Raw genomic sequence first — 15,480 nt, forward strand, 5'->3', positions numbered from 1 at the left:
TGGTGAGCGTTTCTGTCTGTTTCTCTTTCTCTGCCCTTTTATTTGACTTTCACACAATGAGATGATTATTTTTTTCAGTGGACCAAATTGTGCAGCTTCTGCAAAACATCCTGTCGAGTCTGGCTAATGCTCTCGAGACTGGCGAGAATGTTTCAGGTATTGAAGTCATATATGATCATCGTTGTTTTCATTTCTGTCACTGTATTGTATTGTATTGTATAGTATTATATTGTATTGTATTGCATTGAATTGCATTGCATTGCATTGCATTGCATTGCATTGCATTGTATTGTATTGTATTGTATTGTATTGTATTGTATTGTATTGTATTGTATTGTATTGTATTGTATTGTATTGTTGCACAAAAGCGTACATCGCTTAGTACCATAATGTATTGCATAATAACTGCATTGCATAGCATTTGTGTTTGTAGTACTTGGCTTGATTTCGCAAACGAAGATTAGTGCATTCCTTATTAGGCATTCCTTATACTTATGAGGCGTTACTGTATTGCAGTGCATCTTATTGTATAATTACTCGGGGGCCGGGTAACTCAGTGGGTAGAGCACTGGGCTTGTGATCATAGGGTCCTGGATTCGAACCCAGGCCGAGATGGACACGGATCAACTAAATGTGCAGACATAGAGACAGTATCCTTGTCCCACCCCCGTGTCACCATAGTGGCACCTCGGCCATTACATCATAAGCGCAGGTGGCTGATTACACCCAAAAACGCCCAATCCTTGGTAGCGCGACTCTGCTGCTATCTTTCCACTGGAACGAATTTCCCAGCAAAATGATAATAAAGTAAAGAAAAGTAAAGTTAAGTAAATGCTAGAGAATAAATAGAGTTCCTTCCCTTTACGTTTCCCTCCATCTTCTGTTACATCCCATTTTTGGTTCCGTGCTGCTTTTACTTTTTGTTTCTGCCTCTGTATGTGTTTGTTTGTAAATCCCAAAGTCCTAAAGAAGTCTCCATAGGCGAACATTTGACATGTGTTAAGTTTGTGTGTGCTGTCCGTGTATTGGTGAGTACAGAATTCTTCTGTTTTTCAACTTAAGTTAATGCAATTGCACACCTGGCTGTACACAGGAGCGGTCAGCAACGCTGCCCTTCAGCTGGCCTCCAGTGTGGACATCGCTGAGCTGGGAGCGTCCGTTGCCGAGGTGGTCAGGAGGCTGCCCCGTCTCGACGCCGCCAACTTTGTCGCCACCGTTGCCATGAACGTGGACTCCGTAAGTGCCAGACTCTGATTTTGATCCAGATATTTTCTACAGTATATTTATCCAAAGACAGAGAGACTGCCTACATTCCGAAATGTCTGTCTGTCTGTCTGTCTGTCTGTCTGTCTGTCTGTCTGTCTGTCTGTCTGTCTGTCTGTCTTCTTCAAAGACCTTTGGGTCGACGTATCAGTCAATGTAAGGCATATTTTGTCTATAGTCAATGTAAGGCATATTTTGTCTATAGTCAATGTAAGGCATATTTTGTCTATAGTCAATGTAAGGCATATTTTGTCTATAGTCAATGTAAGGCATATTTTGTCTATAGTCAATGTAAGGCATATTTTGTCTATAGTCAATGTAAGGCATATTTTGTCTATAGTCAATGTAAGGCATATTTTGTCTATAGTCAATGTAAGGCATATTTTGTCTATAGTCAATGTAAGGCATATTTTGTCTATAGTAAATGTAAGGCATATTTTGTCTATAGTAAATGTAAGGCATATTTTGTCTATAGTCAATGTAAGGCATATTTTGTCTATAGTAAATGTAAGGCATATTTTGTCTATAGTAAATGTAAGGCATATTTTGTCTATAGTCAATGTAAGGCATATTTTGTCTATAGTAAATGTAAGGCATATTTTGTCTATAGTAAATGTAAGGCATATTTTGTCTATAGTAAATGTAAGGCATATTTTGTCTATAGTCAATGTAAGGCATATTTTGTCTATAATAAACGTTCCAATTACCAACAATAGTAATGTTATGTCCGACATCATCCTTGTGTTATTCTCCAATTGGGTATGGCACGTAGTATAAGCGTTCGGTTGAGTTCGTGTCCCTATTGTTTCTCGTTTTATTATTGTATCGTGTCTAATGGAATAGAAACGTGTTTAAATCAAGTGCTCGTTGCTTTAAAGCAGAACATCCCACTCCAGGACTATGAATGACAAAGGTAAAGAGAATACATTCTAGAATAATCCACATCTAAATGAAGCTGATGTTTGTTTTCATCGAAGCACCTTAAATAAACCAACTCAAAAATCCTTCTCTCTTTGTCTCGGCCATCAGACGAACGTGTTCCGTTTCTTGATGGACATCAGCCGACTCCTCCCCGGCACGGTGGACGTTGGCCGTGTGCTGGCTCAGCTGACCATGAGCATGAGGATCTCCATGGTCCTGGACATCGCTGCTGATCTGGCGGCCGAGTTCAACACCAACATCAACAGCCTCATCAGCAACATCGTCGCCAACCTTCCCCTGTCCAGCTTCGTCAGCTTTGTGTCGTCCGTGCAGACGAGTCTCCCCACTGTCAACATCAGACAGATCGCCACGAATGTCATCACCAACCTGCAGGCCAGCCTTCAGGCCACCGTAGGTGCTCGTGTCGGCGTCGTCAGGGGATAAAGCGGGTAAGTTGACATCTTTAGGCTTGAGTGGGTGTGCGTGTGTGTGTATATGTGTGTGTGTGTCTCTGTGTGTGTGTGTGTGTGTGTGTGTGTGTGTGTGTGTGTGTGTGTGTGTATGTGTGTTTGTGTGTATGTGTGAGTGTGCGCGTGATTGTGTGTGTGTGTGTGTGTGTGTGTGTGTGTGTGTGTGTGTGTGTGTGTATGTGTGTGTGCATACGTGATTGCATATGTGTGGGCGTCTTTGTTTTTTGTCCGTGTGTCTGTGTGCTTGTGTACGTCTGGTGTTCTATTCGTGTTAGTGTATGTATGTGTCAATGTATGTGCAGTAAATGCGTATGATTCTCAATGTTCTATTTAATTTTATTTGCAGAAGACGAAATGAGTGTGATACTGCTTTCCAACATTTCATACGCTTGGCAACAGAGAAAGAAGAAGACAAAGATACCTCAGAATTACAAACGTACTCTGTGGGAACATTCAAGGATGCCTTGGAAATGAATAAAAGCATTTCTTTTGACCCTTTGTTGTTACTTTGTCTGTTTGAATATCAGTGGTGAATGTTCTATTGGCATATTTTACAAAGTATTGTTTCAAAGTTATGGATACACATAAACTAATAATTATACATTCATTCATACATACATAATGTACAGACAGACATACATACAGACAGAAAGAGATTCAAACACACAAACATACACTCTCACGCACACACACACACACACACACACACACACACACACACACACACACACACACACACACTCACACATACACACACACACACACAGACACACACACATACACACACACACACATACACAGACACACACAACCACCCACCCGCACACACACACACGCACACACAAAGACACGCACACACACAGACACACACACACACACACACACAAACACACACACACATACACACACACACACACACACACACACACGCCCACACAATCACAAGCGCCAAATCTATCAAGAATCCTTCGTCTAAACAAATCTGCAAATACGTGCTGTTAAGCCGCGTAAATCTTGTCCAACTTTCCCCTCGCTTCCACAGATACATTAGTGTAATCAGTCACAACTTCTGTACCTAAGAATACCTAACAATAAAGGTATAAGACACAGTTAAGGTATAAGAATACCTGTATTATTGTCTCAAACTCGTATTACTTCTCGCCAAAACATGCGAAATTCAACAACCCTTCTAGGCTGTATGAGCATTTTTTGGCTGAACTTTTGTGTAGGTGACATGCGGCACCAATGTCCATCTACTGAATTAATTCATCACACATTTCTCACCATGACCAGAACCGGCAGCGAAATTTTTTTTCACACGTCAGTTGCGGGCTTTCAATCCCGAAGGCTATTTCCGAGTAGCTACGAACGTAAACGGAAGTTCCGATGTGTTCGGATGCTTATCGATTTGAGTTGTCGTTCGTGTCTCGCTGACCCAGTACACGGTAGCGCTGGAATGCGTGCAATCCGAGCTACGAACTTTGCCGATTGCAATCTAAAACGATGTAGAAATGATCGTCACTGCTGCAGGGTCAATGTGTGAATTAATAGGATAGAGCGAAAAGAATGCACTCAGCACTCGCTCAATCCATGCTGAGGCTCATAAACTTCCAGCCTACAGACAGCAGTCTTTCTTTCCTCGCACCACTGATTGGCGAATGGAACGCCCTCCCACCACAGGCAGTATCCTCAGCCTCGGACATTTTCCTCTCACTGATTGTCAATCATCGGTTTGGATCAACCAGCAGGTAAGTTATTGTTTTTAAAATCCAAGACATGACCATTGCAAACGTGGCCTTTGTAGAACTGAGCAAGATTCATCTGTTGTGTATGTCGTGTGTGTTACTAAGTAACTGGGTGTGACTGTGAGTCACAGAGTGTGTGCTTGTGTTCTTATTTTTTTTACTCAAGTTTAGAAAATGCTTGATCTTTAATCTATATGTACAGAATCAAATGTTGCTGTATCAGTGTATGAACTATGGTTGTAAAAGAATAAACAAAACAATTACTGAATTAGTGAGTGATTTGGCTCTGATAGTGAAGTTGAAATAGTACTTATTTCATTTTCAAGACATGTTAATAGTTATGTTAATATTGTTATGGTTTTTTTCAGGCCTCCCGAGAAACCAGAGGTGATGTGCATCATTCATACAGCTCCTGTCTTTCAGTTCCAACAGTTTACCTTTAAACATGGATACATGTACTGGAGAGGTATCAGGATGACTTGGCATGGTGCTTTACATTACAGACTACCCCTGAAGAGTAAGTTACACATTTATAAGGTATTGGTGATGGTAGTCTGTAGCTATAAACATGCATGTACTGATGTAGATCATTCAGCAGTCTTTTGTTCTTTGTAAATTGTATTACATTTACAAGTACTTTGTAGATGAAATTATTCATACATTTGAAGATGCATAGTAATACTGTGCATGGTAATTCACTAATTGGTATGATGTACTTTGTATGGCCCAAAGTCAGAATAGGTGTCATTTTTGTGACATACAAAATCAATTTTAAAAATGAACATTTTCTTTGTTTTGAAAATAGACATGTATTTTAGAGCATAAATACGCAAGGAACAGCTATGATTTAAGAAAACTCATTTGTTTGATCATTTCACAGATTCAGGTTTAAAAGTTTGCAGGAGTTCATAACTTCACACCGTCACAAAATTTAGACTTGTTAACCTTTGCCGGATGCCGCTTTTGACTACACACTCCCGACGATGCGGGTTTGTCTGAACCCATACATTTGAAAGAGGGTTTTTACCGTTTATTCCTCTAACGACGATGCGGGTTTGTCTGAACCCATACATTTGAAAGAGGGTTTTTACCGTTTATTTCTCTAACGACGGGGTGGGTTCAGGGAAACCCACAGCGCTACTTCAGTGGGTGCATCGAGTTTCTCCCTTCACCGACCTCTTGCAGGGGAGGGAGAGGGAGAGGGGGAGGGGGAGGGAGAGACTGAGAGAGACTGAGAGACTAAGAAAGAGAGAGAGAGAGAGAGAGAGAGAGAGAGAGAGAGAGACTAAGAAAGAGAGAGAGAGAGACCAAGAAAGAGAGAGAGAGAGACTAAGAAAGAGAGAGAGAATAAGAAAGAGAGAGAGAGAGACTAAGAAAGAGAGAGAGAGAGTCTAAGAAAGAGAGTGAGAGATTAAGAAAGAGAGAGAGAGAGACTAAGAAAGAGAGAGAGGGAGACTAAGAAAGAGAGAGAGAGAGAGAGAGACTAAGAAAAAGAGAGAGACTAAGAAAGAGAGAGAGAGAGAGAGACTAAGAAAGAGAGAGAGACTAAGAAAGAGAGAGAGAGAGAGAGAGTCTAAGAAAGAGTGAGAGACTAAGAAAGAGAGAGAGAGAGACTAAGAAAGAGAGAGAGGGAGACTAAGAAAGAGAGAGAGAGAGACTAAGAAAGAGAGAGAGACTAAGAAAGAGAGAGAGAGACTAAGAAAGAGAGAGAGACTAAGAAAGAGAGAGAGAGACTAAGAAAGAGAGAGAGACTAAGAAAGAGAGAGAGAGACTAAGAAAGAGAGAGAGAGATACTAAGAAAGAGAGAGAGAGAGACTAAGAAAGATAGAGAGAGAGACAAATAAAGAGAGAGAGACAAATAAAGAGAGAGAGACTAAGAAAGAGAGAGAGAGAGAGACTAAGAAAGAGAGAGAGAGACTAAGAAAGAGAGAGACTAAGAAAGAGAGAGAGAGAGAGAGACTAAGAAAGAGAGAGAGAGAGACTAAGAAAGAGAGAGAGGGAGACTAAGAAAGAGAGAGAGACTAAGAAAGAGAGAGAGAGAGACAAAGAAAGAGAGAGAGAGAGAGACTAAGAAAGAGAGAGAGAGAGACTAAGAAAGAGAGAGAGAGAGAGACTAAGAAAGAGAGAGAGAGAGACTAAGAGAGAGAGAGAGACTAAGAAAGAGAGAGAGAGAGACTAAAAAAGAGAGAGAGAGACTAAGAAAGAGAGAGAGAGAGACTAAGAGAGAGAAAGAGAGACTAAGAAAGAGAGAGAGACTAAGAGAGAGAGAGAGACTAAGAAAGAGAGAGAGAGAGACTGAGAGAGACTGAGAGTCTAAGAAAGAGAGAGAGGGAGAGAGAGACTAAGAAAGAGAGAGAGAGAGACTAAAAAAGAGAGAGAGAGACTAAGAAAGAGAGAGAGAGAGACTAAGAGAGAGAAAGAGAGACTAGAGAGAGAGACTAAGAAAGAGAGAGACTAAGAAAGAGAGAGAGAGAGAGAGAGAGAGACTAAGAAAGAGAAAGAGAGACTAAGAGAGAGAGAGAGAGAGACTAAGAAAGAGAAAGAGAGAGACTAAGAAAGAGAGAGAGAGAGACTAAGAAAGAGAGAGAGACTAAGAAAGAGAGAGAGAGAGACTAAAAAAGAGAGAGAGAGACTAAGAAAGAGAGAGAGAGAGAGAGACTAAGAAAGAGAGAGAGAGAGACTAAGAAAGAGAGAGAGAGAGAGACTAAGAAAGAGAGAGAGAGAGACTAAGAAAGAGCTAGAGAGAGAGAGAGAGACTAAGAAAGAGAGAGAGAGACTAAGAAAGAGAGAGAGAGACTAAGAAAGAGAGAGAGAGAGACTAAAAAAGAGAGAGAGAGACTAAGAAACAGAGAGAGAGAGAGACTAAGAAAGAGAGAGAGAAAGAGAGACTAAGAAAGAGAGAGAGACTAAGAGAGAGAGAGAGAGACTAAGAAAGAGAGAGAGAGAGACTAAAACAAGGGAGAGAGAGACTAAGAAAGAGAGAGAGAGACTAAGAAAGAGAGAGAGAGACTAAGAAAGAGAGAGAGAGACTAAGAAAGAGAGAGAGCGAGAGACTAAGAAAGAGAGAGAGACTAAGAAAGAGAGAGAGAGAGAGACTAAGAGAGACAGAGAGAGAGACTAAGAGAGAGAGACAGAGAGAGAGACTAAGAGAGAGAGACAGAGAGAGAGACTAAGAGAGAGAGACAGAGAGAGAGACAGACAGAGAGAGAGACAGACAGAGAGAGAGAGACAGAGACAGACAGTCAGATAGACAGACAGTCAGATAGACGGATAGACAGACAGACAGACAGACAGAGCAACTGACAACAGACATACAGACAGAGAGATACGGACAGACAAACAGAGAGACAGACAGTCTCTTGGAGACAAACAGGCAGACAGACACTGTTCCGCCGCTTTGGTAATTATGGGTGTAGCAGAACCCGCGCCGTCGGCAGAGGGATAGTTACAATCACTACTACTCTTTAAAAGTATGGGTATGTGTGAACCCGCGCCATCGGTAGTGTTTATGTAAATTATCATAATCAATTAATTCTGATGTTTTGTCATGTACACACTAAAAATTTGCAGACAGAGAGCAAATTAGGTGTGTGAGAGATACTTAAAATTTCAAAACGATACCTTTAATGGTTCCAGAGTTACAATGATTTTAGTGTGTCTCTGGGTACAGGTGAACCCAGGAAGCACGGCAAAGGTTAAATCATTGTTGCTACATGTATTGGGTCTGTTTTAGACATCTGAGCAAATTGCTACAGCAAATTACTTTGCATTTCAAGCAAGTTAAACTTGTTTTGGCCACGCATGATGCAGATGTGAACTCCATTAATGGGAAGTTCATAACTTCACATAATTTACTTTTATTGGTAAAATAAATTTAATTTATACAGGCAGGAAAAAATGGTTTTTACAGGAAGGAATGATGGCACCTGTAATATTACAGAACAATGTTTACAGTTTAGTTAATAGTTGTCACTGTCAGTATCACCCACACCATTCTCCATCCCACTGATTGTGTGAAGAACAAGTACATGTATTACTTCCTACCTACCTTCCGGCACCCCCACCACACACCCTCTTCTCAATACCAAAAACATATCCCCATCAGCGCACAGCAAAGTCTGAATGTGCTCAGTAATACATTTTCTTTATTTTCCAGGAAGTGAGGTGCCGAGATATGACGTGCAGGCAGCTTGCAGAGTGGTGCCTGGCTTTGCTGAGGATGATGATCAGATTCAGTCCATTCTGTGCTGACAGAGCTACCAGAACTGACCCACACTGCTGGCATGACCTTTACAGCTGCATTCAACACTTTACTTTTACGCTGGTAACTTTACGGTTGCTCTCTCTCGATTGAGCATTTTTATTTTAACTAAGGGGAAAAAGTAAATGCCTCTGCAGAGATTCGAACCTAGGACCTTGAGATTTTCAGGCCCATGTCCTAACCACTAGTTTTTTTTATTGTAAGATGGATATATGTCTAGTGGATGCAGCTACATGTACAAATGTGCCAAATTAGAACTTGCATTCTCAGCCTATAGTTTTCTTGGGCCATTCATGTGAGTACTAAATATTGTGAATGCATTGGTATTCCTAGACTATCACACATGTGAGACTGCCTTTTCTTACTTTTGTGAAATGTGTGAACTCACTTTGTTTACCTCTTTGTGTTAATAAATGCAGTTTATCAGTTACCTCTGTTGGTTTCTTCTGCAAGTATGTCAAATGGCCCACACACACCCTCATGCGCACACACACACAGACACGCACAAAATCAGATCTCAAGTGTAAGTATTCTTTTTGCAGTTTTATTTTAATGCCCATAATCAGTCAAACAAATAATTATATCATCACACTTGCACCTAAGCTTAAAGTAGCAGTCCTGCATACATGTGTAATGTGTAAATGTTTCAGGTCACCATCTGTCCTGGCTTGAACATGCAATAAGAACACCTCTACACAAACACACGTACAGTCAACTGGCTAGCTGCTTCCCTGTAAGGCATATTTGTCTATGAATTAATCGATTTTCCGCAGACAGCAGCCAGGTAGTGGATCTTTAGTATATATGTCCAAGCAGACGGTTGATCTTATTACAACACATCAAGGAAATATTTAAAAAAAACTGGTTCCAAAATCTAACCTTTCAAAGTTCATAATCAATAAAGAAGAATGGTATGTTACTGGAACCCTTTATTTATGACTTAAGGCAATGTGCGGCAGTAACATTACCAAAATTAAAGGTACTGAACTTGTCAAATCCAGGTGCACGGAGCCCCTGGGGCTTTTAGTCATACCTCAGGCAGCTATCCGTTAGAAGAACTACCAAGTTTCATTGACTTGCACCCAAAGAGTCAAGAACTGCGATTTTTTTACGAATTAATTTCGGACTCTGTCCCGGCTGGTCTTGACCTATTTTTGGATCTAAATTTAGATCAGGTAGATCACCACATCATGCACAAAAAGACACGTCACTGCAAACTATGTCAGACATCATCATGAGTTTGTGTAAAACAAAATGGAGGCCGGAATCACTCATTTGAATCGAACTCAGACCAAACACCACGTAATAACTAGGTTAATTTATGCACTCGCGTGAACAAGAAACTGTCGAGCTTCACAGATGTCGTCGTTGGGTAGTTTTGGGTTTGTTTTACTACCATAGGAGGATTTTTGAACTGTAAATGCACTCAGCTGCAACAAAAACGCAAAACTAAGGCTGTGAGCTGCATTGTGCCTTTAAACTTGAAGAATAGTCAAGGAATAACTTGGTTTTCTGGTTAATTCTTGAAGTGACTTATTAAAATGAATGAAAACATTGTGGATGGATATAGACTGCTGTTGCTATGGAATCTAGCATTAACAGCGCCATATGGGATTTCTAGAAAACAGTTTTACAGCAACATCATACATCAGAAATTCATAATATTTAAGGATACACATGTATTATATCTACAATCATAAAGAACGTGTTTTTTGTTAAAAACTACAGTTGAATTTAAATTAATTATTGTAATGAATATGCAGTAAGAAATTCGTTCATCCTCATGACAAAAGATATCAAAATTCAACTGTAGTCTGTTGTCAAAAATCGTTCTATATGATTGTAGATTGATACATGTGTATCTTTGTGCCAAATATTAGGAATTTCTGATGTATGATGTCGCTGTTAAACAGTTTCCTAGAAATCCAATGTAACGACTGTTTCCAACGGCACTCTACGTCGATCAGTATTCACAATTCTCCGAAAGCGGCGTATGGCTGCCTAAATGGCGGGGTAAAAAGGATCATACACGTAAAAATCCACTCGTGCAAAAACACGAGTGTACATGGGAGTTTCAGCCCACGAACGCAGAAGAAGTATTCACAATTGTTTCATTTATTTTTATGCAGAAAACCAGGTTATTCCATGTATTTTCCGAATTCAATTTTACTGCCGCACATTTCCTTAAAGGCACAGTGCAGCTCACAGCCTTCGTTTTGCGTTTTTGTTGCAGCTGAGTGCATTTACAGTTCAAAAATCCTCCTATGGTAGTAAAACAAACCCAAAACTACCCAACGACGACATCTGTGAAGCTCGACAGTTTCTTGTTCACGCGATTGCATAAATTAACCTAGTTATTACGTGGTGTTTGGTCGGAGTTCGATTCAACTGAGTGATTCCGGCCTCCATATTGTTTTACACAAACTCATGATGATGTCTGACATAGTTTGCTAGTGACGTGTCTTTTTGTGCATGATGTGGTGATCTACCTGATCTAAATTTAGATCCAAAAATAGGTCAAGACCAGCTGGGTCCGAGTACGAAATTAATTCGTAAAAAAATCGCAGTTCTTGACTCTTAGTAACTTCTTAGGGTGCAAGTCAATGAAACTTGGTAGTTCTTCTAACGGATAGCTGCCTGAGGTATGACTAAAAGCCCCAGGGGCTCTGTGCACCTGGATTTGACAAGTTCAGTACCTTTAAGAAAATGTAAGATTTACTGAACTTTGACCCAGCAGTTTTTGTAAGGGGACAGGCCTTAGTTTTATTTCGGTGGCATAATTCAATGCGCTTCGTCAAAATGTCTTGAACTGAAAACAAAAGCAGACGCAAGACTTATGGTCAGTTGGAGTTGTCTCCCGTACTCCTAACTTGAATGTGCTGCAGACAGGTGTACCCAAACAGCTCATATCACAAACGGTTTGGAATTCCCAAAAACGCAAGATCCACACTGCACAACTTCAGTTCAGCGCTCGGTCTCTTTTTGAAAATGTGTATCTTGAGAGAAAAATATAAAATATTGCACCGTCCAAAGGAATGGAGTTCTTATGAGACAATGACAGCGCTCAGTTCAAAACGATAGGACAACTTTTTAAATGAGGCAAGGCCGGACTACCGGGGGGTGGGGGGGGTTATGGGGGTTGCGCAACCCCCCCCCCCCCCCAGCCTAAACATGTACCTCACTTATTTAAAACATTTTTTATGATTGTTTATTTTATGCTGTTTCATGCAAGGAGCGACCATTTTCCTATCTCAGAATATGACCTACCCATCAGCTTCAGGGGGCTTCACCCCCTGACCCCCACAATATAGGGGCTCTGCCCCTTGACCCCGCCAAGGGGAACATCCCCCTGGACCACCTCTGGCAACCCCCCCCCCACCCCTCCTCTTAGCCTAGTCCGGCCCTGTGAGGCGTAGCGGGCCTTTAAAACATTGACAAAAATGTACAATAGCAACAAGTTGTAACGCTCAATACAACCAATACTGAGTGGACATTTACAATACTGGGAGACAGTTCTTTTTGTCCGGTGATCCTCTGCGGCTGTTGCTGTAGTTTCCCCATCAATCATAGCTGGACTTGGATAGCACTGCTTTTCATCCACATTCACTGGCCAGGTCTTCGTCATCTTCAGTCACTACTGACAAATGAATGAGAAAGGAACGGATCTTAAACACAAGGACAAGAACAAGTCTAAGTATGAGTATAAAGGAATAAGTTGTGTACTGTTTGTAACTGACACACATACACAGTATACTAAACCCACATAAATGCCAAGAGCTTAAACATTCTTTTTCCCTGGTAGACAAGTTCAAATAAAATCCCCCTCCTCCCCCCCCTCCCCCCCTACTGCGTCTGATTTTTGTTGGAACCCCAAAGACAGTGATTAAGTGGATTTCCATTATAGTCAAGGCTGTTTTCAATGTAACTTGTAAGCTACAGAACATGTACTGATGTACACACATGTATACAACTTGTAAGCTACAGAACATGTAGTGATGTACACACATACAACTTTAACTTGTCTACATTGTATACATGTCTGTCACCATATTTGAATACATTCAGTTCACTAATTCAGTCAAAATTTCACTGAATGTAAAACGACATATTATTCTAGAAAGATATCAATGCCACTGTCCTACATTATCATAGGAATCATGTGTGTCAAGTTCTATTATTATTTTCCTTTTAAAGTTTTACGCTCTCTGTGCTCTACACACATGCATAATATACATGTTATACATACTCAAAAAAGGAAAATAATAATAGAACTTGACACACAGTTTCATTGAGATAATTATATCCTGACAGTGACAGTGTTTACTGCAATGCATTTTTTTTTAATCAAACATACACACTGAAAGTCATGCGCTTCTAGTATATATTAGTAATGGTTCCAATACGGGAGGAAGTGATCACCATACTGGTGAAATAAGGCTAAGAGCTTGCGGTGAACGTGGAGTCTTAAGTCAGTAGGTGTTCATTATTTTATTATTATCCCTGAACCTGAATTATAAAAAAAAAAACCACTCTCTCACAGTCTTGCTCACAGTCACACACGCACACCTCCACATGAGTTATTCTGACCAGAACTTGAGAATGAGAGAGAGGGGAAGGAAAAAACACACTGTATGTCATAACACTGACACTGACAGTTGTACATAAAACCTTTTACCTGATTCGTCGCTGGCCATGCAGCAATCGGTTGGCTTTTTCAGCTGAGACTGAGAGGAGACCTGCAATAAAATACTAGATGAAGTACCAATCATGGGAACATCACTTTCAAAATGGTGAGTACTAGCAGAGCAGTAGAACCATTGATTGCCTTTCAAAGAAACGCACTGTAACCAGTGCCTGGGTAAGTCAGCAATTTGATTCTTGAACTAGCCTCCAACCCGCTTGCAATTATATTCCGAGAAGGTTATCTATTTTTAATTCTAGCATTAAAGCATTTGACCAGCACTAGCTTTGATTTTTTATTCACTGTCTTGGAAGTTGGATTCAATCTTAAAAAAAAGGATTTTTAAAATATTATGACTCATGCATCTCGAATTGGGTCAAAAAGAGGTTGCAAAAACATGGCAGTGGTACTCTTCTTCTTCTCCACATTAATGAGGAAATCCCTGTACAGGGCAACTATCTTCGTACCTGACGTAAGGCAAGGATACATACACGTACAGGTACATGCATCCAAATCCAATGATGTTGTCAGAGACTGACACTCAGTGACTGTCACTGTGTCAGTGACAGTGAGCGGAGTGACACATGTTGCAACACATACTCGCAAAGACCCACTCTAAGTATAAAACGAAACATGGAAACTTACCTCTGGTTAATATGCAATGGTTCGCCCGTCCCAATTCTCTCGCATTAGCAAACATCATTGGAGATTCTTTCCGAATTGATCACCGGCTTCGCTCCTTGCCTTGGACTGCCATTTTGTAACTTGACTAAAAACCGAAACGCTATAGGTCTGACAAACCACGCTCAACGTCCAAAATAACTTGAGGAGGAAAAAAAAAGAGCCCACAATCTTTTGGGGGGCAAAAACGTTGTTTTGAAATCTCCGAAGCTGCTTGCAAAGTCAAAGATGACGCGGAGATCTGTACAGTATCTCCCTGGATGACGCAAGGATAGTGTTCGACTCGGCTCTTTGACTTGGTAAACATCGGAACTTCCGATTACGTTCGTAGTTACTCGGAACCAGCCTTCGGGATTGAAAGCCCGCAACTGACGTGTGAAAAAAAATTTCGCGAACCGGCACGGTTGGCCTAGTGGTAAGGCGTCCGCCCCGTGATCGGGAGGTCGTGGGTTCGAACCCCGGCCGGGTTATACCTAAGACTTTAAAATTTGCAATCTAGTGGCTGCTCCGCCTGGCGTCTGGCATTATGGGGTTAGTGCTAGGACTGGTTGGTCCGGTGTCAGAATAATGTGACTGGGTGAGACATGAAGCCTGTGCTGCGACTTCTGTCTTGTGTGTGGCGCACGTTATATGTCAAAGCAGCAACCGCCCTGATATGGCCCTTCGTGGTCGACTGGGCGTTAAGCAAACAAACAAACAAACCATGACCAGAATGCAGTCATTTATTACACCCCCGGTATAGGGGTGTGTATAGGATTCGGTCGATGTGTTTGTTTGTTTGTTTGTTTGTTTGTGTGTGTGTTTGTGTTCGCATATAGATCTCAAGAATGAACGGACCGATCGTCACCAAACTTGGTGAACAGGTTCTATACATTCCTGAGACGGTCCTTACAAAAATTGGGACCAGTCAAACACACGGTTAGGGAGTTATTGGTGGATTAAGATTCTACAAGGACTTATAGAGGGACATATTAATGGCCAAAGGGAAATAACCTTCTCAGTTGGTGGCAGTGAGAATGGTAAGGACGGGGGTGTTTTTCCTACCTCGGAGGAATTTCTTGTTATTTTTGTTGTACGCGTCAAGGTTAAAGAATGGTCTTGTTTTGCCTGAACCTCTAGGCAGGTCTGTGGAGTTAAGTTAATTTATTGTATGCACATGTTCAATCTAACACTACCCAACTGTATGTTTTTGGATTCAGGAAAAGGAATAAGGAATATAACGATATCACTTTCGTTATTGATATTTTTAAAACGTGAGAGAAAAAAATCCCGGTAAATTTTGAAAGAACATTTCATGAACAATTTTTAAGCAACAAAGAAAAAAACCCAATGCAATAAAAAGGACCGAATCAAAGACAACTTGGACAACATTTAGAAGAAATAATAGCTTTGCAAATGTTGCCATCACAGTGCGGCCTCACCACTTTTTGAAACGCAAAAATGACGAAAAAATTAGGT

General features: G+C 40.9%; 2 protein-coding genes across 4 annotated transcripts in view; both read left to right on the forward strand.

The window, feature by feature from the left end:
* The window catches only part of LOC138946320 (harpin HrpN-like), a 5,395-nt gene extending 2,255 nt beyond the window's left edge, over positions 1 to 3,140 (forward strand). Inside the window, exons 3-6 of the mRNA XM_070317862.1 lie at positions 79 to 156; positions 1,094 to 1,236; positions 2,293 to 2,633; positions 3,001 to 3,140. Of these exons, the coding sequence (XP_070173963.1) occupies positions 79 to 156; positions 1,094 to 1,236; positions 2,293 to 2,628 (557 nt within the window). The 3' untranslated portion in view covers positions 2,629 to 2,633; positions 3,001 to 3,140. The remainder of the gene's footprint in view (positions 1 to 78; positions 157 to 1,093; positions 1,237 to 2,292; positions 2,634 to 3,000) is intronic.
* A 795-nt stretch (positions 3,141 to 3,935) lies between these two features.
* On the forward strand, positions 3,936 to 9,090 carry LOC138946321 (uncharacterized). Of its 3 annotated transcripts, none has more exons than XM_070317866.1 (4): positions 3,936 to 4,402; positions 4,768 to 4,786; positions 8,556 to 8,644; positions 8,977 to 9,090. In XM_070317866.1, the coding sequence occupies exons 1-4, from the start codon at positions 4,313 to 4,315 to the stop codon at positions 9,007 to 9,009; spliced, it is 231 nt and encodes a 76-aa protein (XP_070173967.1). In that variant the 5' UTR covers positions 3,936 to 4,312; the 3' UTR covers positions 9,010 to 9,090. The 3 variants fall into 3 exon arrangements, with proteins under 3 accessions (XP_070173967.1, XP_070173964.1, XP_070173966.1); XM_070317863.1 differs by having other exon boundaries at positions 4,092 to 4,402; positions 4,768 to 4,916; XM_070317865.1 differs by having other exon boundaries at positions 4,120 to 4,402; positions 4,768 to 4,916; positions 8,556 to 9,090.
* The last annotated feature ends 6,390 nt before the right edge of the window (positions 9,091 to 15,480 follow it).

The sequence above is a fragment of the Littorina saxatilis genome, linkage group LG13, assembly GCF_037325665.1.
Source record: "Littorina saxatilis isolate snail1 linkage group LG13, US_GU_Lsax_2.0, whole genome shotgun sequence".
Lineage (NCBI taxonomy): Eukaryota > Metazoa > Mollusca > Gastropoda > Littorinimorpha > Littorinidae > Littorina > Littorina saxatilis.

What these genes read in the sequence shown, in the direction of transcription:
- LOC138946321 (XM_070317863.1), top strand. Translation starts at nt 4,221, where the DNA reads ATGCACTCAGCACTCGCTCAATCCATGCTGAGGCTCATAAACTTCCAG. An exon ending in CGGTTTGGATCAACCAGCAG is followed by an intron (nt 4,403 to 4,767) that starts GTAAGTTATTGT and finishes GGTTTTTTTCAG; the next exon opens with GCCTCCCGAGAAACCAGAGG. An exon ending in TTACAGACTACCCCTGAAGA is followed by an intron (nt 4,917 to 8,555) that starts GTAAGTTACACA and finishes TTTATTTTCCAG; the next exon opens with GAAGTGAGGTGCCGAGATAT.